Source organism: Gadus morhua, chromosome 6 (genome assembly GCF_902167405.1).
Source record: "Gadus morhua chromosome 6, gadMor3.0, whole genome shotgun sequence".
NCBI lineage: Eukaryota > Metazoa > Chordata > Actinopteri > Gadiformes > Gadidae > Gadus > Gadus morhua.
This window is the reverse complement of record NC_044053.1, coordinates 7,070,209-7,095,885: the sequence shown is the minus strand read 5'-3', so window position 1 is coordinate 7,095,885 and position 25,677 is coordinate 7,070,209. Positions and strand designations below refer to the sequence as shown.

At 45.9% G+C, this 25,677-nt stretch overlaps 2 protein-coding genes across 2 annotated transcripts in view; both read right to left on the bottom strand.

Annotated features, from left to right (window-relative positions):
- Positions 1 to 2,704: 2,704 nt before the first annotated feature.
- On the bottom strand, positions 2,705 to 12,692 carry LOC115546072 (calcium/calmodulin-dependent protein kinase type II delta 1 chain). The gene is made up of 5 exons (XM_030359720.1): positions 12,300 to 12,692; positions 8,838 to 8,932; positions 4,802 to 4,861; positions 4,361 to 4,415; positions 2,705 to 3,482 (listed from the first exon to the last, which is right to left on the bottom strand). Exons 1-5 carry the CDS (start codon positions 12,359 to 12,361, stop codon positions 3,413 to 3,415), a joined length of 342 nt encoding a protein of 113 aa, XP_030215580.1. The 5' UTR covers positions 12,362 to 12,692; the 3' UTR covers positions 2,705 to 3,412.
- Positions 12,693 to 13,220: 528 nt separating this feature from the next.
- Positions 13,221 to 25,677, bottom strand: part of LOC115546041 (protein transport protein Sec24C) — a 13,303-nt gene continuing 846 nt past the window's right edge. The window contains exons 2-21 of the mRNA XM_030359662.1: positions 25,305 to 25,677; positions 24,956 to 25,032; positions 24,747 to 24,800; positions 24,524 to 24,635; positions 24,216 to 24,343; positions 23,686 to 23,821; positions 22,973 to 23,082; positions 22,607 to 22,719; positions 21,792 to 21,992; positions 20,910 to 21,006; positions 20,261 to 20,362; positions 19,912 to 20,079; positions 19,400 to 19,496; positions 18,838 to 18,986; positions 18,180 to 18,318; positions 17,454 to 17,575; positions 16,525 to 16,704; positions 15,647 to 15,856; positions 15,223 to 15,312; positions 13,221 to 14,235 (exon numbers count right to left, since the gene is read on the bottom strand). The exon at positions 25,305 to 25,677 is cut by the window's right edge and continues 417 nt beyond it. Coding sequence (XP_030215522.1) covers positions 14,095 to 14,235; positions 15,223 to 15,312; positions 15,647 to 15,856; positions 16,525 to 16,704; positions 17,454 to 17,575; positions 18,180 to 18,318; positions 18,838 to 18,986; positions 19,400 to 19,496; positions 19,912 to 20,079; positions 20,261 to 20,362; positions 20,910 to 21,006; positions 21,792 to 21,992; positions 22,607 to 22,719; positions 22,973 to 23,082; positions 23,686 to 23,821; positions 24,216 to 24,343; positions 24,524 to 24,635; positions 24,747 to 24,800; positions 24,956 to 25,032; positions 25,305 to 25,677 — 2,799 coding nt within the window. The 3' untranslated portion in view covers positions 13,221 to 14,094. The remainder of the gene's footprint in view (positions 14,236 to 15,222; positions 15,313 to 15,646; positions 15,857 to 16,524; positions 16,705 to 17,453; positions 17,576 to 18,179; positions 18,319 to 18,837; positions 18,987 to 19,399; positions 19,497 to 19,911; positions 20,080 to 20,260; positions 20,363 to 20,909; positions 21,007 to 21,791; positions 21,993 to 22,606; positions 22,720 to 22,972; positions 23,083 to 23,685; positions 23,822 to 24,215; positions 24,344 to 24,523; positions 24,636 to 24,746; positions 24,801 to 24,955; positions 25,033 to 25,304) is intronic.

The window sequence follows — 25,677 nt, the reverse complement described above, 5'->3', positions numbered from 1 at the left end:
AGCGAGGGAGAGTTAAAATAGCACCAAAGTGGAGAGTCTGGGCCATGGGGAATGAGACACAGCACAATGTTCCCTCGACTGCAGAAACCGCACCAGTATTCCACGGGAGGCGGACTGAGTGAGTGCCAGTGGCTAGCCAGCAGCGATGCTAGGTTGGCGTTTAGGCAATCACTTCGCAAGACGGAATCACATCCAGGAGTTACTGTGTCGATGTGAATATCCATTTTTTTTGTTGGGTTTTGCTGATGTTGTTTGTTTACGTTTGTAATGGTCCATTTGAACTATTTTTAATTTAATTATTTTTTTTTTTGTTGTTTTTATTCATGGCATTGTTAGCTGCCGTGAATAAAGCTGTCTTTTCATGTATTTAAGTGCTTGATCAAAAACTTTGATGACAAAGTACAAGAGGGAATAGCCCATGTTGTTTGGTTGGCCAGTGGGGCCAATGGTACTGGTTTTGTACAATCTTCAAAGTAAGACGCCTCACCGGTTAAGTCGCCAATCCCAGTCTTTCCAGTTTCTTTGTGGAAGTCAATGCGAAAATTACTTAATATGTGGTTCCTCTCAGGGCAGCTGGATGTGATTTTGCAAGAAGACTGCTGGGATGGAAGGTGACGGAAACAATGGCTTCATTCCACATCGAGGTTGACCCCTGATAGATTCAACTCTGTCATATTCACTGTGTGGTTGTCTGTGGAAATCGATTGTTTTGTTTCAATAAATAGTTATTTAAGTTTAAAAAGTCTAAATGATACTGGTAAAAGTATCATAAATGGATCAAAGCTGTCTGCTACCCATATGCTGTACGATTCTTTGAAATAAAACAAAACAATCGTTTTGCATCACACAGTGGGAGCTTTTGACAGCCGGGAACAAGGTGAACTGTGGAGGGTGGAAGTGTCTGTGTGTGTGTGTGTGTGTGTGTGTGTGTGTGTGTGTGTGTGTGTGTGTGTGTGTGTGGTGTGTGTGTGTGTGTGTGTGTGTGTGTGTGTGTGTGTGTGTGTGTGTGTGTGTGTGTGTGTGCACCTCGCATGTCTGTCTGTGTTTGCGTGTGTGGTTGTGTGTGTGTGTGTGACTAATTATCAGCACTAATTAAGTCCCACTTATTACTGGTCCCCTGGGGTGTAAGAAGGGTGGTGTGTTGAGAACTGGCCTGGATGACTGACACCAGAGAGGGGGATGTGTGTGTGTGTGTGTGTGTGTGTGTGTGTGTGTGTGTGTGTGTGTGTGTGTGTGTGTGTGTGTGTGTGTGTGTGTGTGTGTGTGTGTGTGGTGTGTGTGTGGAGGTACTTCGGGTACGAGGTGGGAGAGAGCAGCAGTGGGCTGAAAAGGCAGTGATTACTAGGCTAGATCTTCACCACAGGGGGGCCGGAACAATAGAATATCACCCTTTTGACGTCAATGCTCTTCAAATCTGGATATTTTTAAACCCAGTATAATCAAAACAGCAAAGCACAATATCAACCAGCCAGAAATTGCTTGTGTGTCACTTTGGATAGATTTGCTACTCAATGACTACTACTACTTCATGTATATAAGCAAAAAACAATAAGGGCAATTTCATTTGCAACCCATTTGTATCTCCTGAAGCACACAGGCAGCCATGGAACTTCCTAACATGATAGTAAAGACGTTTTCATTGTTAACATCATCATTCCAGCATAGAATTCATAGTCATAGTATTCATCTATTGAACAAAGCAGGGTAAATACAAAAGCATTCATTGCATTTCTTATCGAATTTAGTTTACATCCACTTCCTTCCCAGCCGACCGTTTGTTGAATCGATTTATTAGGTGTCTGTGGTTGCAGGCTGAGCAATTTCAACCAATAATGTGTGCAGATGATGTGCAAAAGCGTAAAAATAGTATGATATCCACTCATAACAACACAGTTAGCGCGTAGGTTTAGCCACTTCCTCAAGTCAAATCAAGTCAAATCTCTTGTGTTTTGTCCTGCATAAATAAAAACGTTTTAAAAGCAACAACATCATGGCTGTTCATCACATATCAAAAAGTATATTATAACATTATATCTGGTCTATTACAGCCTTACTGGCACACAGCAGAAAAATAACTTCCCCTTTTATGTCTGATGGCTCCATGGGGAATTAATTTACTTTTCCCTGAGGAACTCAGGGTAGTTTATATTAACGCTGATGTTATTTATGTCCCCGGGAAGACTCTCTGGCTGGAACAGCTATGGTTAAACCTCAGCATGGCTCCAGTGTCGCCGTAGTATCATGGATCTGCTACCGGGCCGGTTGCACAACCATTGAGTCCTTGTTATTATACTTCAATACCTCACAACCTCCGAAATATAGTAAAGTATAATAACTAAGATAAACTGAGATGTTTCAGATGTGATTCATTTAGAAATATCTTCTGAAGGTTTGCGAATTCCGAATGCTGACGCACATCGTCCATTCAGGGTGGATTTTGATCTTTTTGTGTGTTAGTCTATTTTTGTGTGTGGGTCTGTGCATAAGTATGTGTGTGTGCGAGTAGCATGTCCACACTCGAGCATATGTTCTATTTAACCCCCCTTTCTTATCTGATTGTCCATGAGTCACTGGGATCGAGAGGAGTGCAGAGAGACACGGGAGGTAGTGTGTGTGTGTGTGTGTGTGTGTGTGTGTGTGTGTGTGTGTGTGTGTGTGTGTGTGTGTGTGTGTGTGTGTGTGTGTGTGTGTGTGTGTGTGTGTGTGTGTGTGTGTGTGTGTGTGTGCACGCGCTTGCGTGCGTGCGTGTGTGTTCGACATAAGGGCTGCGAAAGACAAGTGGATGATAAATGCCGGGGGAAAATGAGGACAGGAGAAAGAAGGACACACGCACAAGCACGCACACACAAAAACACACACACATACACAAAACTTGCTCTTGTGCAGTTTTAATGACTATCATGTTGTGCTTGCTCTCCCTCCTTTGGGCTAAATGCATGAGTAACAGAGGAGAGGAAGAAAGGAGAAAGGGAAGGAGGAAAGCAGCTTGAATGGGAGTGAACGCTGCATCTTAACTGCACTGGGACTACTCCTCATGTCGGCCTCTGCTATGTCAGTGTGGCACCGGAGGACCTTGGACACACGCGTGATGCTGTGGTCTTACACGGCAAATCAAAAATAAATGAAGGAAATGCGGTGAATGGGAAAACCAATGGAGGCAATTAAGAGCCACCGAGTGGAAAAACAGAGGAGAGGAAGAGCAGATGAGGAGAGGAAGACATGGGTGAGAACTCAGACGAAAAGAGAGAAATTCAAAAAGGACAGGAGAAGAGGTAGAGGACAACACACTCCCTAAAGTGGAGAGGGGGTCTGAACATCGGACAAACAGATGAACAGATCCATAGACGACAGACATAAAGGGGGGCCGACAGGAACAAGGACGAGAGCGGACACACGCAGAGAGATTCAGGGCCTACCTGGCGTCGGCCTCACTGTAGTACTCCCTGGCTACGATGTCCTCGAACAGCTCCCCTCCAGTGACCCTGCAACACACACACACACACACACACACACACACACACACACACACACACACACACACACACACACACACACACACACACACACACGCAAACAAAACCAGAAATACACCCACACACACAAACACAACCAGAGATAAGCACACAGACACACACAACCAGAAACATACAAACACACAACCAGAAAAATACTATTAGAAACAGCGTGTGTGTGTGTGTGTGTGTGTGTGTGTGTGTGTGTGTGTGTGTGTGTGTGTGTGTGTGTGTGTGTGTGTGTGTGTGTGTGTGTGTGTGTGTGTGTGTGTGTGTGTGTGTGTGTGTGTGTGTGTGTGTGTACGCTCGCTCGCGCGTGCATGTGGCAACATGGAAAGCCCCCCTTATCCGGCTATGAAGAAGGACTCTATTTACTTTCATGTGCCCCCTCCCATTCCCCCCCCATGGCGTTACCATGGAAACAAGAGGGAACGGCAACGAAGTGTGAGGGTGCATATGAGCGTTGGGGGGGGGTTACGCAACAGACATTTCAATCAACAATATTATGTGTACGATTTGTGGTTATATTGTATTGAAGTCCGTAGGTTGGTTTCAAGTTCCATGTTTTCAAAAGTCTTGCAATAAGTAGAGTCAAATAGTAGAGTATAATAATAGTCCCATTATTAGTTACTTTATTAATTTTGTTTTAATCTAACAAGTTGTGTTGAATCATTACATTGATTGGCTAGCCTGTAAATTAAAACCTTCAAACTATTTTGTTTCCTTTACTATTTAAATTCTGAATTAAGTCATTCAAATGACCTTGGCAATATCCCTTATGATTCGCTCATGTGACAAACATGCAAATGTGTTCCAAAGACAATGAAAAAGAACAGGAATGAACTCACAAGTCAAACAGGAGGTAGTGGAAGCCTTCCTCTGATATACTGTCATGGAGCCTAACTGCGAACGAGAAGGAGGGGGAAAGGGAGAGACACAGAGAGAGAAGTCTGGTTAATTGAACTTAATTCTCTAGTCATATAATACAGCAGGAACAAGAATTCAGTGTGCGGGACAACTGGATTGGTGTGTGGGAGGTTGATGTAAGAATGTTAACAATGATAATATTGTTAACTGAATACTAGACATTTGTTTCAACAGAAGTCCTTCTGCACACTGTGAAGCTATTGACTCTTCTGACCAGAGATGATCTTTCTGAAGGAGCTGTGGTTTGGACCCCTGAAGATATGAGAAATAAGGAAGGAAAGGGGGATGGAGAGAGGGAGGGATCGAGAGGGAGAGGAGTCGAGAGAGAGAGGGAGAGAGGAGTCGAGAGAGAGATATCGCACCTATATTGGAGTGCTTCAGCAGGCGACAGATCCGGGCCTCCCGTTCCAGTTTCTGGTGATCTGAAAGAGAGGGGAGGAGATGACTAAAGGTTTAAAGATGAAGACACAACCAAAGCAACTTTACAATCCAACTCAGATTCCCTCCGTAGACAAATGTAAAAGCTCCTTCCTGGGATTAATAAAGTTCCATTTTGACTTCTGTAAGGCCATTTGAAAAATTATTCAAAAACATAATGGCATGCAAATATAATTGTACTCACAATATGATAAGCCCTAAAAAGTAAACCATGTCAGAACAAGAGGCAAGTAATAAAATACATTGCATCAAATTGGTCAAATTAGCTTGAGACTAGAGCCCCGTTTTACACATTGCACATGTATAAGAAGCACGTCTCTGAGTTTTGCGGTCGCAGGCATCTAAGGCCAGCACAGCTGTCCACTGGGTCTGCGTGGGCCGGCCTTAGGGGACCACAGGCTGATGAATGGATGCGGAGGTGGCCGATCGATCGGTCATAAGCCACCGGGCTTCGCGGCTCGGTTCGATTTGGCTCAGTTTTCTTTAGTGAGCAGTTGCAGGGATGAAGGATGCCTTCAGTACAAAGGGAGTTATTGCCTGTGTGGTCGGGCCAGTAAATGGATGGTGTTTGTGTGCGTTTTTATAAACGGGAAGGGGCGAGATGTGGTGACCGAATATGGCCGTACATTCCGTGATCGCTGTTTTTGCTCTGTGATTGATAATGGGCCCTCTAAATGACTCTACGGAGAGACAAACCGTCAGACAGACAGACAGACAGACAGACAGGCAGTAGGCTAAATGTAGGACACAAAGATTATCAGCTGAGGAGTCTGGAGCTGCCCTGCCATGTTTGCCTCTTTCCTGGATGAAGCGCATTAAATAAGAAATGAGAGAGGCCGAGCGAGCTAACAAAAGAGAGAGAGTGACTGGTCCTGGGGGGATGAAAGAGACTGAGTGAGAGGGAGAGTGAGTGAGGGAGAGAGAGAGAGAGAGAGAATGGTCCTGAGGGGATGAAAGAGGCTGAGAGAGAGAGAGAGAGAGAGAGAGAGAGAGAGAGAGAGAGAGAGAGAGAGAGAGAGAGAGAGAGAGAGAGAGAGAGAGAGAGAGAGAGAGAGAGAGAGAGAGAGAGAGAGAGAGAGAGAGAGAGAGAGAGAGAGAGAGAGAGAGAGAGACTGATTACGGTGAACAGGAACAGATTAGATGTAAAAGATGCAGAGAGGCGCAGACAGACAAACAGGCATTCAGAGCCATTGAGCTAGATGATAAGACAAGGCAGCAAGAGCATGAGAAATAAATTCATCGGTGGGGTTTGGAGGAGGTTATAAAGAGAACCATAAGAGAGTCATGAGTCTAAAGAGAAGCGGAGCAAAGCATCAGCCCCGTTACAACCGCGATGTCCTCACAGCCCCGTTTCAGAGGAAGCGCCGTGGCACACGCTCATCTCGTGACTCCTAAACAATAATTGGACGAGAGTTTGCCACGTAACTACTAGCGATTAGAATTATCTAGGTTATTTAGCGATTAGAGTTAACTAATGGGAAACACTTTGGCTCATCAATCCATTACAATTAGTTAAGAGGATAGATTTTCCATGCATGGAGAGTCAGTCAATCTTTATTTAACCAAGCCTAATGGTCTCGTTTCGGATAACTGGAAGTAAGTGCCGACAGTAATAACAAAGAGCACTAGATCACATGGTCGCTAATGCATCAATCCTAGAAACAATACCCAGTTGCACACAGCAGGAATCAGGCTACAACAGGGTCCGTTATACACATTAATCACACAATAGTACAGGAGCACAGGAGAACAGGTCTAGTGTAAAGACGAGGCGATTTTATGTCGCTTGATCCAGTGTCCCAGGTTATTTCAGCTGTCCCAATTACTTGACTTTGGCCTATTATTGCTATTCTCTCCAATGACACAGAGCTGTACCAAACCAGGTCAAGATCTACAGCTGCATTGCAGAGTTAACACTCGCGTCTTTCTCTCACTCACACACACAAACACACACACACACACAGTAGATAAACTAAATTTTCGTACAGTGATATACACAGCCACGCCCACCCTCAGAGACCACTGTCCACTTCTATCTGGGTATATGGCTGTGTGCCAAGTGTACCACCTGACATGTGCTGGATAGCTGGAACCATTTGATTGCTAGCAAGAACTTGGCTGAGGGGGCAAGGACTGTGTGTGTGTGTGCGCGCGGTGTGTGTGTGTGTGTGTGTGTCAGAAAGAGGTGTCCGGTGAGAGTCCCGTGCTTTAGACATGTAGGCACATGGACGCATGCCCCATCAGCTGCTCAGTGCCAAGGATGCCTCACACACACGCGCGCGCACGCAGACACACACGATCCAACATCCTGCCTCTGCTAACAACACCCAGCACCCTCTTTTAACCCCCCCCCGCCTCCACACACACACACACACACACACACACACACACACACACACACACACACACACACACACACACACACACACACACACACACACACACACACACACACACACACACACACACACACACACACACCTCCCTTAAAGCACATCAATCTAGCCTCCTTCAAGTCATGCCTTAATCGATACACGTCACAATAAAGTAACAGGCTTTTCATATCCTCCTCTCTGTTAGAGTGAGGATTTCCTTACTGAGGCCTATAAGTGGATGAAGGGAAATGAACGAACCCAGTGCCATTGGAGAGACAACCGGTCCGGGGTGAATCACAGAGCTTCAAAGAGGAGGTGGATAAAAAACTCGGCAATCCGAAAGCGAAAATCAATCTTACAAGGATTATTCCAGCAAACCCTTGCAGTGACTCAAGTCATTCAGCGCCTCAAGGTGTGGGAGGCTAAAGAAATCTATCCTTCTGAACCCCAACCAGGCGACAACAACCAAAACCATCACCACAACCACAGCAGCAGCAGCAGAAGCAGCAGCAACAGCAACATAAGCACCCTTCCCCCCCACCACCCTAAACATGAAACATCCCACCAGTCAAACTGGGCCAGTCACCTGGGGTCGCCGTGTGAGCACGGCAGAAGAGAAGCCCGTGTCAGAAAGGTCAGGATGCTAAAATAAGAGCAGTGTGCGATGAAGGCAGAGGATGTGCAGCCAGCTGCAGGCACCCACTCGCCTTCCTCATGAAACAACCGTTCCATCCATTACGTTACACCAAACCCACGCGGCTCTCTCTCGCTCAGGTGGGATCGTCTCCCTTGTGGGGCCGGGAGCGGCGCGGGGGAGGGCTGTTCTGGACCAGCGGGGCGAGGAGCTGAGGCCCGCCAGCGTTCGTATCGGATGGCGACCGCAACGAGACCGAGGGCACAGCTGTGTGTGCTATAAATTAATTTTTGATTTGTGCGGCGTGCGTGCGTGTCGCGCAGGCCCCACGTATGTGTGCAGAAGGAGTTCAGAAAGGTAGCCGCCTGAGCCAATATCGTCGTGTTATCGACCGATACAGGCAGCCGGGAATAAAGGCCTGTATCAATAAAAGGCCTCTCCCCGTGCATGCTCAAGCAATGCTTACTCATGAGAACACAAGAGAAACCCAGCCCGTAAAGAAGTCATTGACGCTGGCTGAATAAATAGTTCATTCATAAAGGTATTTGTAGAGTCTTACAGATACAGAGAGTTCTGGTATTGCCGTTGCTTATGAGGCCCAGGCCCCAGAAAGGGGTGAAATATGTCGTAATAGGAAATATGTCGTACATTTGGGAAGAAGATTGATATTTCTAACTTTGTTTATGCATGCTGCTATAAATATTGGTCTGATTTTCTTTTTGCAAAAACTCTATATTGGTTGCTATTGCTGGTATATAGCGAGCAAAATTGTACCTATTAACTCATGGATACATGTTCCTTCTTCTGAATGGGAAGGTTGCCGTTTAGGACGTATAACCTCGCAGAGAATTAATGCTCTTCAATTAAATGAATGTGGACGTTAAGTTTGTCAGACTAATTTTAAAAAAAAAGTACTATATGTGGAAAAGAAAGATTGGCACTTGTTCTCACCTCTCGCAGATAACTTTTTGGTGTTGATGATTTTAGCAGCATACTCCTGTCCAGTGCACAGCTTGACACATCGGCGCACCACAGAAAATGCTCCCCTAGAAACACAGAAGAATAAAAACATTAACACACATGTATAAGAGTCAAAACAATTGTTTTCTTTAACAAGGTCACGCCACCATCCCCTCTTCGTCTTCCTGTGACGCTTATGATCTCAACGCTTCAACTTGAAGTGTGACAATTTCACCTTTAGCTTCTAGAATATTCTCTGATCTATGTGACGTATGATTGTTTAGGGTCTTTTCTAGAAGGCAGCTTGTTGCTCAGAACATTTTGCGTTGCAAGTGATTCAGCCAGCCTTGCACAAGAATTGGCAACGTTTATCTTTACTCACAAGATAAACGCTGCTACACTAATAGAGTGAGCTACGGAGACTCAATCGCCCCGTCAGCGCATTCTCTAAACCCTGAAGACTCGTGGAATGTGAGGCAGTCCCAATAGGCCAAGTCTTTGTGGTTGTAGTTCACCACAACCATTCCCAAACTACAGTATTTTCAGAAGCTGAAATAAAGAATCCCTCAGATCCCCAAATGCAACTGTGTTGTTTAACGACAAGACCATCAATCGATTCTCATTTCTCCAACAACTTTCCGATATCTGTATCAATCCTAAGGCTGGGCCGCATTGAACATTTATTAGTACGATAATTACGTGGAATTCTTCACGATGGGATATTGACAAACATCTCAATATGCTTATAAATTCTATTGAATTTGCTTCTGAAATACTATTCTAAACTGTCTAACTGGGGGTCATTCAATGTAAGTTTATGGTACGTATCGGACAAAAACCTTTTCTCATTGACGTTTCCAACCTCATATTCAATCATTTTGAGGGAATATCTTCACACAGTAATTAATTTATCGATAGGTGAATATCTTGATGGAAAAATATCTCTGAAAAACGATAAACGTTATTATAGAATTACTAACCATTGTTCCCCTGCTCTATCGGCTTATTAAAAGGTTATATTGACAACAGACAATGAAAAAAGGCAATAGGCTGGTGTTACAAATACACTTTCTTTGGTTGGGCCAGGCCATGTGTTTGAACACATTTGCCCCAACTACTTTTCAGTTTTGATTCCCCAACCATTGACAACCCAGCAAACAGACGGTACACCAACGGAATGGTGTACGCCTAACCAACATCAAATTAGACCTTGCCAAGACGAATTCCTCTCAGACCAGAGGCGAGTTGGGTGATTTTGAATTGCAAGCCGGTTCCAGCAACTATATATCACTCGTTTAACACTTGGCTTTGAAGATCTTGGGGGCAGGCCTAGTGCCACTGGTCTGCAGCCATAAGGAGACCACAGGGCAAAATATAGATGACCACAAAGCCCAGGGTCAAAGGTGACAGCCTGGATGACCAAACACAACCAGGGCATGTGTGGCTCTGTGCAAACACACACATCCCCCCCCCCCCCACACACACACACACACACACACACTATGGAGGCGAACCTTATCAATATGGGAGCAGAACCAAATGTGGCAGCCCTTTAGTGTCACTGGTTGGCCTACTGAGAATAGCATCTCGGGATCAATGTGTTAACAAAGTGCTTGTCATTAGCGGCCTGGCCGTGCCCAGTGACCACCCCCGAGTCTCTCTCACTGGAGACGTTAAAGTGATTTACAATGGCCTCTCGCCCACTTCCCTCACCCCAGATTGAATGCTTTGGGGGGGGGGGGGGGGCAGACACACACACACTCACTCACACACACACACACACACACACACACACTAGAGCTACTTGCATAAGGACACTCACCGTTTAGAGGATACAGATTGAGTGTCAGCTGCTCGAGGCGATTCGAAAAATAATACTTGAACTTCTTGCGCACACTCAGCAGTCACAAACATTCGCCCGCGGATACTTCAACAATACCACAGACCTAACTGACATGCTCTTGCACACGTGCACAGCCCTGAATGACACCACCTCACGCCACAGCTGCTTCTGGAAAGTTCACACTCGGGTGGAGGTGGTTGAGAAGATAAGCTACACGATCTAATATTGAGAAAAATAAAGATACCTTCATTCACACTGAATAGAAATGTATGTTCATAGCACATGAATGGAGGTGGATGTTTGTACCTGAGTTCTGTATTTGTGTTTGGATAGATAGACAGGTATTCCTTCAAAATGAGGTGAGGTATTTTTGCTTTAAGCATCGTCACCCACTAAGTTCTGTGGTCACTCAATGTTAAGTTTTGGATGCTATGTGACCACGCAGACTTCCTGAGGCATTTGACCCACAAAGCGTCAAACGTAACACCAAAAGTCTATATTAATGCTTCCTGACTGCTATCCACATTTGAATGGACACACACTAGGAGTCTAAACAAGTAATTGATGGGTTTAATACGGAATAGTTTGTATCCCCAAATTGGAAACCCAGAGCGTTTCAGTAATCCGAAACAAAACGAAATCACAAATCAATTGGCATCCAAGCTTTATATAGAAAATAGGTCATAGCCTTAGTGAAACGAACTGATAGAGAAAGAGCAGAGCTATAAAAGAAGACGACCTTCCGTATCCCACACCTGCCTGAGAGTCTTGGCTGAGCGACTGTTCAAAAGTGCGCTCAAATCACCTGCCCAACCGAAGCACTTAGGCCAAGCGGCATATATGGGGCGCTGGCGAAAGACAAAAATATGTATTTTTGTAGTCTGTCCAGTCTAGCAAACACAGCTGCATATGGGGAGTATCAACTATTTATCATTAGTTTTCCCTGGAATAATGTAGAACACCCTGGCATGATATTGGACTTGTAATAGCATACGATTTTTTCTATTTCCATAATCATTTATAGCGCTTACATTTTTGTCTAACCAATAATTTAAAAACTCTCTCACATATGCTAAACTGGTAAGACCTGATAACAAAACATTTTACAAAAGCCATGGTTCGTAGGTTTGAGTATAACGACATTGGTCATAGTCGCAGACTGCATCATATTTGCATTATCTCTACAAATGTAACACACTGCGGGTACATTTTAATCGGAGCGTATCGAAACGACCCGTGCCTGAGCACCTCGCCTCGTGCGCTTTGCATTGGGAGCGACCTGTCAAAATGCTAAAGAAAACGTCGCCCCTTTTTTCTTACAATCTTGTAAGTAGAAAAAGGGGCGTTACTCGTGTACCCTGCTCCAACAAGACTGCCTTTCGCCAACTAAACGCCTAACACAAGTGTGTGTGTGTGTGTATGTGCACGTCGGGTAGATAAGAAAATAGCGTATTTTCAGAGCTCCGTTTATCCTTAAATGATTGTAATAGGGTTAGGCATAATACCTTATACTTGGGATCCACAGGATTTCAACACTACCCGGAGAATAAGTGATTCCGCAAACGTTTAACTTCAAAATGTTTCACATGATAAAGAAACTGAATACTTACTTGCCCAGCTCTTCGTATAGCTGGAATTCGTCCGTGAATCGCGTACAGGTTGTTACAGCCATGTTTCCCCGTCTCCTCCTTGTCAAGCCTGGTGCCTGGCTCCCTGGCTGTCCTCTCGAGGATTACTGATTTCTCTTAAAAGTCGGTCCGCCTGTGAGCTTCCGCCCGTTCAAAGACGGCCTGTGGAGCGTGTTTTTAATTACAACAAAAAAAGTTAATATATACTATTATACGTTAACGTGGAAGCCGAGCGCCTTGCCTGCCTGCTTGCTCTCGTCTGCTGTTTCTATCAGCTCCGTTGCTGTGTGATTCCTTCTCAGTGCGCTCGGTTTGTCTGTAGCGTGGTTTCAAGAGAAACGCCAGAGACGCGCCTCTCCGCTGCCCTCCGTTGGACAGAAAGCGAAACGGCGTGCGTGGGCAACATAATCACACACACCCCGCGGTTGTACAGTGCGTACTTCCAAATAGGGGCAAATATGAGCGGTTGTTTGTGGCTGCAAAATATGTACTGCCGCGCACTCTGGAGCGCCATTCCTACAGACACACACATGTGGCAATTGAAAATGTATTTCAACCAATATGACTATATTAGTTCGAACTATGTTCTCCCTTTTGCAAAATGGTATTCTGCCCGTACGAGTAGGAGCGTGCGGGGGCGTGGCCCAATTCTGCATCTTCATTTTCAGCAACTCTACTTGGCCATTCTGCACTTGACACAATGTAATAACACGTTTTTTGCAGCTCATGACGTGTCACTGTCTATACGCCTACTTCATTATATTCTGCTGTATTATGTGAATTCTGTAGCATAGCCCAAAGATATTTTGTGGAGTAATTAGCCTACAGATTTAATGAAAGCAATAAGCGTGTGTGTGTGTGTGTGCGTGTGTGCGCGCATCACATGAACAGTCTGAAAGGAAATACCCAACCATGCCATTTATTACAAGTCGTTTGGACGAAATAATTAGGCTCCCAGAGGACTTATTGTCTAGAGATCACAAATAGTCTTTGTATGAATCTGCTGTTGTGCTTATTGTCCCTTCAAAACATGCCTATGTGTTTCCTACCTTCTATAAGACCAATTAAGTACTCACAGAGAAGGCTCACACCACATCGGCTACTGATCCAATTAGCTCCTTTCTGTACACACTGCGGCGATTGGACAGAGCGACACCAAACAGTCAAACGAGATCAGAAAGTCTCCAAGTTATTCTGATGTTTCAAGAACACCCTGCCATCCACACAGAGAGCACAGTCCCTCTTACTCTCTCATTCCTTCTCTCACGGATGAGAGTTGCCATGACGATAGCACATACGAGCGCTGCAAACACATATTCATGATTTCGCGAGACGCGCGATAGCACATCGGTCACAGTTGCGGCTTAGAATTATCTTAAAATAAATGAATAAACAAATAAACAAATAAATAAGTAAAACACTCGGCGCAATACATCAAAAACACAAATTCATGTACATGTACAGTTTAGTCATTTGCTCACCACTTCAATAAATAAATTGGATTGTTTTCAATTTTTCCCTGTGATTTCCCCGAGGCTACAATATCTTCAATTTGTGGGCCTGGTGAAAAATAGTGTATCTGAGTAGTATCTCAATTAAATAATTCAAATATATAAACACACACACATATGTGTGTGTGTCATATATAACAGTCCATGATTATGTCCCCCATCCGTGATCCTGTGTGTGTGTGTGTGTGTGTGTGTGTGTGTGTGTGTGTGTGTGTGTGTGTGTGTGTGTGTGTGTGTGTGTGTGTGTGTGTGTGTGTGATGGGTTTTCACTGCAGCAGCTTGACTGAGTTGATGTGAAGGTGGTAGAGGAAGTCGGCGTAGGACGCTCCCCCGTTGGGACTCTTGTCCTCCACCAGGTGGCGCTGCAGCGCCTCCTCACACCCGTCCCCCTGCTTCACCAGCCACAGCTAAGCAGCACGCGCGCGCGCGCGCACACGCACACACACACACACACACACAAAGAGACAGACACACAGACACACAATGAGTGAGCATGAGTACTACGACGGCAAAATACTAAATACATTTCAACATACAAGCAATGTAGCCTAACCCTAACCGTTTTAGTTTGAACAGCGTGCTACGGTAGCTGTCTGGAAGTGCTGATTTGTGATCACACATTGGGACCGCCGGCGCATGTCAACGGGAAGTGTGACCTGGGTGATGATTCTGACACTGTGCAAAGCCTGGTCTGACAAGAGACATGTCAATGAAGACCATGCCGGTCAGAATGATTAAACCATCATGTTCGTCATCCCTCGCTTCCCCTCCATATCCGGAACCAGTTATAATTGTTAAAATGTAGACGGGTTTTTTTATTCATTTTTGATTTTTAGAAGGTTTTATCCTTTTTATTGTAGAGTAAGGCAGGAAGGTATGGGAGTGAGAGGAGAAGACCTGCAGCAAAGGGCCAAGGGCAGGAATCGAACTCCGGTCGCTGCGGTAAGGATTGGGCCTTAATGGTACGCGCTCTACCCGGTCAACCACCGGAGCGCCCCAAAATGTACATTGTTGTACCGATTCGGTCGAAGAGCATTTTCGAGTGAGTGTGCTTTTTTGGAGTGGGGCTTTAAACTCATTTAAACCATACCAATATCGCAAAATCGTATTTTGGAATCAATGTTAAGCCTGAAAGTACAGAGGGTGTGTGACAGTTTGTGGGGACTATAAACTAAACAGTGAATCTCCCTTCAAGGTCTCACCATGCATACCAAAGTGCTACTGCTGTAGCCTACATTCATGGAGAATGCTTGCTCATGGCAAATACTCTTGATAAATAATACTGCTAACTTTTTTGCTGCACGGTATTGGCCTTGAAAGCAGAAGAAGTATAGAACTGGCATCGACTAAAGAAAATCTGTATACGTTATATAAGCACACCCCAGTACACTGACCTTGCGGGCGTAGGGAGCCTGGGAACTGAGCGTGTCGATGAGAGAGCAGACTCTGGTGGATAAGGAGTTGTCCAGAGAACACATCTTTGTCTGAGGGTGCGCGCAAACACACACACACACACACACACACACACGCACAGTGAGTGTGAATTCCTTCCAGAGTTCTATAGATTATAATTGTGTTATAATCCAAGCTAAAATCAAATAAACTAGCTATCCATTAATAGGCCTAGCATCATTTTTTGCATCAGTTCAAATTTGAGATCCCAATCACAGAGGTTTTATCAGCCAATTATTATTAATTAATTAATCAATGCATCCCTTATTTTTAAACACGCACGCACGCACGCACGCACGCGCACACGCACGCGCACACGCACACGCACACACACACACACACACACACACACACACACACACACACCTCGCCGGAGGGCAGGGAGGAGAAGCAGCTGGCGTTGAAGAGCTGGACCAGGGTGTCCGGGCGGACGTGGCTCCCCACCCAGAGAAGGAGGGCCAGGGGCCCGCTGACCAGGTAGAGGCCCCCCTGCTCCAGGCTGTCTGCTGTGCAGCGCAGCCCGTCAGCGGGGTCCGGGGGGCCCGCCGTGTCGCTGCAGTCCTCTACACACCTGGGCTGAAGAGGCATTACAGGTGTTCAGACAGCTGAATGACTGAACCCATGGCTGAGCCAATAAGGGCTGCGCAATAACGCCGTCTCCAAACTAGTTTAATCGAGTTGAAACGATTTTTTTTATTATTATTATTTTTATGGATATTTATCTCATTCATAAAAAAGAAGAGCGGGATACATATTTGTACATTATTTTCGATTTGTACATTGTTTTCGAGCATTTTTTGGGGACATTTCAAAGTTCTCAGTTACAAAGTGTTTATTGCGGAGAGAAATGCTGGATAGGCCCAATCCCATTTCTACCCCTTACCCTTACCCCTCCCCCTTGTTTTGAAGCGGTAAGGGGAAGGGGTAAGGGGAAGAGGTAAGGGGTAAGGGGTAGAAATGGGATTGGCCCAATCCCATTTCTTCCCCCCCATTTCTACCCCTTCAAAACAAGGGGGAGGGGTAAAGGGAAGGGGTAAGGGGTAGAAATGGGATTGGGCCTTAATTAAAAAGGATTTGAAAACATGATGAATTAAGGCCCAATCCCATTTCTTCCCCTTACCCTTCCCCTTACTTTTGAAGGGGGAAGGGGTAGAAATGGGATTGGGCCTTAATTCATCATGTTTTCAAACTCTTTTTTTATTTTTCCCCCATAATCTGGCGGCCCGTGCTGAGCCCCTCCTCACCAGCGGGAGCAGCAGAGGGTAGAAGTGGGCGGCGGTGCTGGAGGCGTCCATGCGCAGGACCTGGCACCGCAGCTGCAGCCGCTGGTGGACCGAGCTGCGCAGGCCGGGCAGCAGCACCTCGCTCTTCCTCAGGCTGTTGATGTAGACGGGCAGCGGGCGGAGTGGCGGAGGCAGCACCAGCTGGGGGAGGGTGCACACACACACACACGCGCACACACATACGCACACACACACAAACACACACAATGTCATACTTGGTCGGCTTTCTAATGGAGTTTGTTAACGGATTTGGCCTGTTTGTTAAAGGTGACACGTTATACCACCAGGTGTGAGTGTGATTAGCCGTTACAAGCCGTTTTGAAAATCTGCCTCTTCTGACATCACCAGTGGGCGTGTCCACCTAGATGTATGATGGATAGACGTGCAACGTTTGCTACAGTAGTCCACTGGGTAGGCTGGTAGACGGATCTATCCAGCACAGATCTAGGTGGACACGCCCACTGGTGATGTCAGAAGAGGCATAGTTTCAAAACGGCGGGTAACGGGTAATCACACTCACACCTGGTGGTATAATATGGGACCTTTAAGGGGTTAATTGTTGACATTGTTGAAAAAAAAAACATAATTTTCTGTTAGAATCATTCTCTGTTTTGAGAAAGCTACTTAGCAGTTCCATTGCACATCAAAAACACAAATTCATGTACATGTACGGACCTGGGTCCGTCAAAACTAAGAAAGAACTATGGGAGCTGCCAAACACCAGTTTACAATACAATGGATGTACGATATCGGAACATGTCTGCACCGCGAAGAGTGTGTGTGTGTGTGTGTGTGTGTGTGTGTGTGTGTGTGTGTGTGTGTGTGTGTGTGTGTGTGTGTGTGTGTGTGTGTGTGTGTGTGTGTGTGTGTGTGTGTCTCTCTCTCTCTACCTGTCCTGTAGAGACACAAGCAGAGCTGCAGTGTCTACGGTAACAGGACAGGGCAGCCGTGACCTCTGCCTGCAGTTCCCCCCTCAGGTCCTGCAGAGGGCGCTCCAACACCGCACAGTAGGCTGGGCAATGACGAAACGAAAGAACCATCAAATAAAACCTCAATGCTGTTCCTCTATGTGTCACTATTGTGTTTTGGTTAGTGTCCATGAAATGATTTGGAATGACACTAATGAGCAAAACATTGAATTATAATAATTATTTAAGGATATTTTTTTGTATGAAATGTAAAAAAAGTATGATTTTATTTCCTATTCCTATCGTAGATATGCAAAATGTTCATTTAAATATTTATCCACCACAATTGGGTCAAATGCTTCATGAATTAAAGTTCTAACAAAAAATAATATTTTCAACAGTAGGTCATAGGTCATAGAAATCTCCGTTTCTAAGTCAATCTGTATCGATGAAATGTTTCTCAAACATCCCGAAGATATACCCAGATTATCAATCCCTGCTTTTCACATCATCCTGCATATATGTCAGCCATTAGCCTAACATGCAATTCCTCCGTTGTTGTATTTTGGCTTTTTATGAATTACATGTGTTCATGTTTTTATGTATGCATCATGTATGACAACTGCATCCATGCCTGTGAAGCACTTTGCGACCCTGTTTTGAGGAGCGCTTCATAAGTACGGACAACACGGGGTACAGCCAGCCTACTCTTCTTGCAGTAGAAGGACAGCAGCGTCTGCGCCTGGCAGTGGCGGAACGTGTCCAGCAGGTGGCGAGAGCAGCGCAGCACCAGCGTGTGAACCCTGCTGCGTCTCTGTCCCGCAGCGTCGCTGTAGGTGGCCGTTACCTAGGAGACGGGGTTGGAGAAGAGAACATCCTGGAAATAGCTCTGCAATCTATTTAGCCTAGTATTTAGGCTAATGCGAACCCTGAAGTGGTGCACGTGTGCCAACGCTGCTCGGATGATTTGCACGCGTGCATTCTGTTCACACGGTCAGCCCTGAATGGCCCTCACTCTGTTATGTGAACAAAAATGCATTGGGCGCATGGATCAAATAATCCACTATAATCTCAGGTCAAGTGTGTGGGTCGGATAGACGACACACACGTCAATCCTAATACAGCAAAAGCCTGAATTAAATTAGGTGTTGGTAAGTATTCTTGGATAAGCGTACAGGTAAAGGAGTTGATGTTGAATTGGACTGGCGGAAAACAAAATGTGCTAGCATTGATTTTTATTAAAGCCAGATGTGTGTGGGTGTGTATGTGTGTGCGTGTGTGTGTGGATGCGTGCGTGTGTGTTTCTGTGAGACATTGGGTTTTATTATAATATTTAAAAGAAAAAAATTAACTGTGTTGCGCCCACCTGTATAGCCACGCCCCTCTTCTCATCCAGATCCCTCAGGTATGCAAGTTCTACAGCTAGTGTTGTCCTCCAATCAAGGGTTGCCAGGGCAACCTGGCTGGGCTTGTCCCCGGGGTTGAAGAGCCCGTAACAGCCAGAGACACGCAACTCTGAAGACACAGCACATGAAGTCATCAGCGGAATCAATACTGGTTGTATTTATGTCTCAGGCACATTCACAGTGAGACACACACACAGTGTGTGTGTGTGTGTGTGTGGGTGTGGGTGTGGGTGTGTGTGTGTGTGTGTGTGTGTGTGTGTGTGTGTGTGTGTGTGTGTGTGAATACACCTAATATACAACATCTAAACTGCTGGCATGTTTGACAGTTTGTTTGAAAGTAATGACAAATTAAAATATGTAAAATAATAACATGTAGGATTATTTTGCATTGCAAACCAAATGTTTGTTTTTAATTTAATGTGTCACATTCCAGGATATTAATTTACAGAATACCAAAATCATAATCTGTCAACACGTGCAGGCAGAACAGATTCAAATATAGAAAGGCAGGCAGACAGTCACCTTTGCTGACATGAATCCTGAGCTGAGCCTTGTAGACTGTCTGAGCCTCCACGGTGCTCCTCAGGTCTGTGCTGAAACACTGCCTCTCCAGCTCCCCCTGTGGGTCAGCAGCCCACATCACAACACCTCACCTCACCCTCTGAGCCACACTGACCGCCAGTTAACACTATAATCCCATCCCAACCTAGCCTATCCTAGGTAAAGCCAGGCTACGACGTAGCCAAACATACAGTCCGCTGTGGGGCAGAAGAGTTGTGGGTCTCTTGGATATTGAAGTTCTAGATTTTAGTTTTTTTTAAGTGGAAAAGGCAATAATCCATTATTTGCCATACTATAATGCATAGATCACATTTAATCTAGTAGACAAACATGACTAGTAATTAGTAAATGAATAATTCATCAGAGTTGAATTTTAAATACAAGAATGTAATACTTTTTTGTTAGCTGTGTTCTTGAACATACTTCAATAACCATTTAATTGCTTAGATTAATATTCATAATAATAATCATACCTGCAGGTTATTGTAAACATAAAGAACTCCTCCTGTTAGATAGGGGATGTTTCCTGGCCAAGCCCCTCCCACATCCTGTTGGGAGAGCATGAATAGGTGCACACCACAGCCCTGATTGGTGCATTCCCTGGCCATTGAAACAGCAGGATCTGATGGCTGAAAGATAGACTACAACACATGACACAGAAGGGGAATTAGGTGAGTGAGTGAGTGAGTGAGTGAGTGAGTGAGTGAGTGAGTGAGTGAGTGAGTGAGTGAGTGAGTGAGTGAGTGAGTGAGTGAGTGAGTGAGTGAGTGAGTGAGTGAGTCAGTGAGTCAGTGAGTCAGTGAGTGAGTGAGTGAGTCTTACCTTTGGTTTGTTTGAACCAAAGAACCCTGAGAATTGTGTGTCTTCCCCCTCCGTTAGGGCAGCCGTGTGGAAGAGTAGTAGTTTACCGGGACAACCCATGGCCTAAAAACAAAGATTTAATTAATTAAAAATTATATAAATATTTAATATACTGTACAATTAGTATTGGCTTCTGCTTTAAGTATTGAATACTAACAGTACTCATTACCCAATCTGTGTGTGGCTTGATCTAACGATCACAATAACATCAATAGTTAATAAGAAGGTATCAAAGCAAGCCACATCACTTCACATCACAATCAAACTACCAGGGGCATAGCAACAGTCGGCATAGCAACTGCAGTTGGGATGCAAATCGGGCAACTAAGATAACGAGCGGAGTGGACGCCGGATGCGCAGCACGTGAACATCTGTCGGGTGTTTGTCATGGGGGTGGTAACGTCTGATTGACGTTGATTGACGGCACTCAGCTATGACTTCCCTGACGAGACTCAAACCCTCGGAGCTCCAGTCAGCAGCGGTCCTTCTGACCTCCAAACCACAAGACCTCCGCCTGTCCTCAGACATCCCCCCTGAGCCGCTCGGGTGGGAACCCACTTCACACCGCCTCTTGTTTTTCCTATCCTTCCGTTGCAGTACCATCACTGACCTGTAGTATAGAGAGTCCAGCTCTGATGGGCAACTCAACGGGAACGCCGTGGGACTCCCCCCCATCCGAACTGAACAGGGGGATATGCTGCAACACACTAGTGGACAGTGGACAGCACGTGCACACACACACACACACACACACACACACACACACACGTAACAAGATCAATACAAATGTAGTTCTTGGCCACTGATCTTAACATTTCTGCCAAAGGGCTTTAAGAGTGTTAGCCCTCAACGGATGATTTGAGCTGCTTCCAAACGTAAAGTACAGACACCCTGAAAGCTCGACGCTCTGCAACTGAAACCCAAGCGAATAGACCAAATGCAGAAAAAATAAGAAAACATCTTCAATAATCTGACAATGCACGCCAAGTAGTTAGAAAATACGATGCAAAAGAATTCTGGGGAATAGGACTTCAGCACAATGTTTCTGTAATGGGTTGTGTCTCTGTGGTGTTTTGTAAATGCTGCACATGTGTCTGAATGTCCTTGTTTTTTTTCTATCTGAATGTGTTCTACTCAGCTGTAGTGCATTGAGCTCTCAGGGCCACCATACTTTAGAACATTATTTGAAAACAACCAGTTCTTCAGAATATGCCGAGGTCCTCTTCCCCAGAATGAATATGCCATACCATGGCTGCTGAGAGAGCGGTCTGCAGGACTATCAGGTCTCAGGTATTAGAGAAATAAGTGTTTATTTATTATGCTGAATCTTGGATCATTTAGAAACTGTTAAAAAGAAAGGATAAATTAAACCAAATTTCAACCCAAAAAACCGAAATAAAGCGAATAAAATCAAGATGATCAGAAATGCTCACTGGACTTCAGTCCGACGTCGCCCCGTGTGTGTGTGTGGGGGGGGGGGGGGGGGGGGTACCTGTCAATGCTGTCCATGCAGTCTCTGAGCGACACCAGGAGCCCGTCCCTCACAGGGAGCTGTAGGTCGTCCGTCTCCGTGACAACCAGCATGTGTGGGCGGGACAAAGCGGGGCTGAGGTCGTACAGGTGGATCCTGCTGTCGTAGGTCATCAGGCCCACCCTGAGGTCTGCTGGGGGGGTTTCACTGGTGCCATGCTCCCTGAAATACAACAACAACAATGAGGACTGCTAGGAGTCACAAAAGGTTTTCATTCCCCTGCGAACTCTGAAACCCCTCGAACACCAAAAGTGCCCTTGTCTCACGATACACAGTCACACGTCAGTAGGGGCCGATGACAAGTGTCCCCAAGAGATTCTGAGTGAATCCGGTTCATTGGTGAAGATGAATTGTCGCTGAATGTATTTCTGACCAGCAATAATCCCACATTTGAACTGCATTTGCTACCTGTATTAGAATGGACTAGATGTTGTTTGATGACTATCAACAACCCTCACTCTATATTCTTCTTTAAAAGGTAATACTTTGCTGAAGGCCATATCAAATAATAAAAGTTTCTATATTTATACTTTTCTTATTGTGTGTATATAGACATTGTGTATATTTTTGGTTTGTTTGTTTTAACAATACTTTATTTTGCGACCTAATCCTAACCCTTCAGGGATTAATAAACTGCATACATTTTTTTCTATCCATAAAAAGATAATAACACCTCAAAGAGTTGATGTCAATGTTGTCATGAGGGCATGAGGGCACATGAGGGCGCTAAAGCCCTGGTGTGTGAGTGAGCGATGGAGAGAGAGGGCATACGTTACCTGTGTAGAGAGTGGAGCACGGTGCGTATCTGTTGTGTTACATAGTCCAGGTGTCCACCTCTGAGCGCTGGGGGGGAAACGTCCAGAGCCAGCAGGAGAACAGCTGCCTCCTCCTGGAGGAAACAAAGCACAGAGTTGATATATGTGGTTGCGTTGACACGCAACCACACCAACACTTATGGGCAAACAGGCACCAACACAAAATATATCTTAGGTGTATGTGCACAGTATAACCAAACCTACTGAAATTAACAGAGGCATACACACATTATGAACACACACACACAATAGTACACACACACACACACACACACACACACACACACACACACACACACACACCCTTAACGGGAGATAAAAGTGGACCTTGTTGGGGTGGAGTATCTCATAGGACCCCATGCGGAGCTCCGGCCTCTGGTCGCGGTCCACACGGACGCCTTCCACTCCTGCAGTGTGCTGGTAGTGCTGCCAGGGCACTGAGAGGCCAAGAGGAAGAGAGGTGGATAGAAGAACAGCCCGCTAAGAGGGAGACTAGACGTGTCCACTGGGAGGCCAAGAGGAACAGAGGTGGATAGAAGAACAGCCCGCTAAGAGGGAGACTAGACGTGTCCACTGGGAGGCCAAGAGGAACAGAGGTGGATAGAAGAACAGCCCGCTAAGAGGGAGACTAGACGTGTCCACTGGTCTGTTATGAAACAATCCCGGTATGTTTGTATGATTTTATGCATTTTACTACTCTTGATTCATTTATTTTATTGGTATTATTGTATCCAAAGCAACTAACTGTGATTATTCATGATATTACATTCAATGTTTTTAGCTGACGATTTCATCCAAAGCCACCTACAATAGGCGCCATCGACCATGAAGATACAACCCAGAAATTGCGAGCTACGTACAAGTACGCACAATTGATCAAACACGTCAAATGCTTCAGGTGCTACATTTTAGAAACGAGCGATGGAGGATTTCTTAATCTCTCTTTAACTCTTGAATTCTTAATCCACCCTATTGTGTATGGCAAATGGTCATTGTAACCAATGAGACTACTATGCGAAGGGTGCAGAGGGTGCGCTTACCATCGTTGAATTTCCCACAGAACGGGCAGTAGAACCGTTGACCACAGTCCTGCCAGCTCATAGCAGGACACATGGAGGCCCCACACCCCCCGCAGCCCTGCAGACACTCCTGTTCACTGCAGAGGGGCAGGGCTCCCTGGTGGGCCGGGCCACGACACACACACACACACACACACACACATTAAGCCAATTCATACAGTGTCTCGCAGAGAGAAAATGGAGAGTCCAACACGCAACTCACAAAGCCAATAGGATGCGCCCTCACTCCTATGACGATGAGATTAAACAACAGCCAAACCCATCTGCCTATGTTGGCCGTTTCATCTAGGACTATTAATGAATACACAAACGCCTCGGATCAGCCTTACATTGAGTTGTTTGCTCAAAAGGTGATATTTAAATTCCAACACGCAGAGACATAATTCCACCAGGAGTTGACACTTCTAAAAGTTCACAATATAAAATAAATACATAACCATGGGACACCATTGGCCATCTGTTAAAGTCTACAACGTGTGGCCAGCACTGACCTCTCCGGGACCCAGGGGGGCCATGGGTGAGAGCAGAGCTCCCAGGGGCAGGCGGCTGAGCTGGGCGGCCTGGGCCTCGCAGGGAACCCGGTAGGTGGTGCAGCGGATGGCGCAGGGACTTGCGCTGCCTGGAGTTTGAAAACAGACAGAGACAAGAGACAGGGGGGCCATGGAGGTCAGCCTGCAGCAGCCTTAGAGCAACACGAACAATGCATAGGAGAGTAAATAAAAGTGCAAAACCGCATCGAAAAAGAGTGGGATATTTAATGAGCCCAGGACCCTGTCTGCGTCTATCTGTGTGTCTCTACCTCCGTCCTCTATGTTACAACGAGTGGTGGCCAGGGGAGGGAGGGACGAATCGGGCCCAGACCTATAGACCTTCCCTTCCCACTCTGCACGGTCTTCTGCCATCACCCGCACCTGAGTGAGAGAAGAATAGAGATAGATAGAGAGAGATGGATGGATGAGAGTCTCACAAATCCGACTTTAGATGTATATCTCCCTTTCTCTATCACCAACAGACGGACTCACAGCACTTGGAAGGATCTTGGGGTCCAGGCCGTAGCGGGACTCAGAACTGGGGGACTGGAGGAGAAAGTAAAAACACAAACCAGATCAAACCCTTCTCTACGATGACTCCCTCATTCATCCAACATGGCTGATGGTCAGTCTACTCCTCAGTTATTCGTGACGTTCCCTAGCATAGCGGGTAGAGGACAGAGGCCCAGGCTGAGGCTGACCTGGGCTGCATCGCTCCCATCAAGGCCCTGGGATCCTGGGTGTAGGGGCTCCCGGGGGGCCGCTTCATAGATGGGCCCTGGGGAGGGAGGGAGGGAGGGAGGGAGGGAGGGAGGGAGGGAGGGAGAGCGCAAAGCATTAAACTAAACACAATGTGTTCCCACACTACGGTGGAGTAGATGATCCTTTCAACTTCCCATGAGTAATATAATGTACAATTTGGAACTGGGGAAATTATTAAGGTTTAGAAAATAATGATCACGCATTGCATATTCATTCATCCACAATTGTACATCGGTGTATCAGAGCATTGTACAGTATTAAGTATTGGTCAGTCCGTCAACAACTTACCCCCATCACGGGCTGGAAGTGTCCACTGAGGCTGCCGTTGTGTCGGGGAGGAGGGTGACAAATGAAGTGGAACAGAACCGGCAAGTGGAAGAGGAACCGTTGCTCTTTTCACGTGTCCGTCAGCAGTCGGCGAACTGCTGTGGTGTCCGTGGCTCAGACATTGTCCATTCGGAGGAAGGCCATTCAGAGGAAGACTACTGGACACGCAGTGTTGATTTAGAGGCTGCGCTCCGTTTAAAACATGCTGATCCGTGTACGGTTGCAGACATGGGACGGCTGGAGACTCTCTGTTAGCTTCGTGAAGGGGGGGGTGTGGTGATGCAGGTGGGGGTCGGCAGAGCTGCAGCTCTTGGTTTGCCAGCTGAAGTGTCGT

What these genes read in the sequence shown, in the direction of transcription:
- LOC115546072 (XM_030359720.1), bottom strand. Translation starts at nt 12,361, where the DNA reads ATGGCTGTAACAACCTGTACGCGATTCACGGACGAATTCCAGCTATAC. An exon ending in CTATACGAAGAGCTGGGCAA is followed by an intron (nt 8,933 to 12,299) that starts GTAAGTATTCAG and finishes CTGTGTTTCTAG; the next exon opens with GGGAGCATTTTCTGTGGTGC. An exon ending in CACTACCTCCTGTTTGACTT is followed by an intron (nt 3,483 to 4,360) that starts GTGAGTTCATTC and finishes TGTGTGTTGCAG; the next exon opens with GGTCACTGGAGGGGAGCTGT.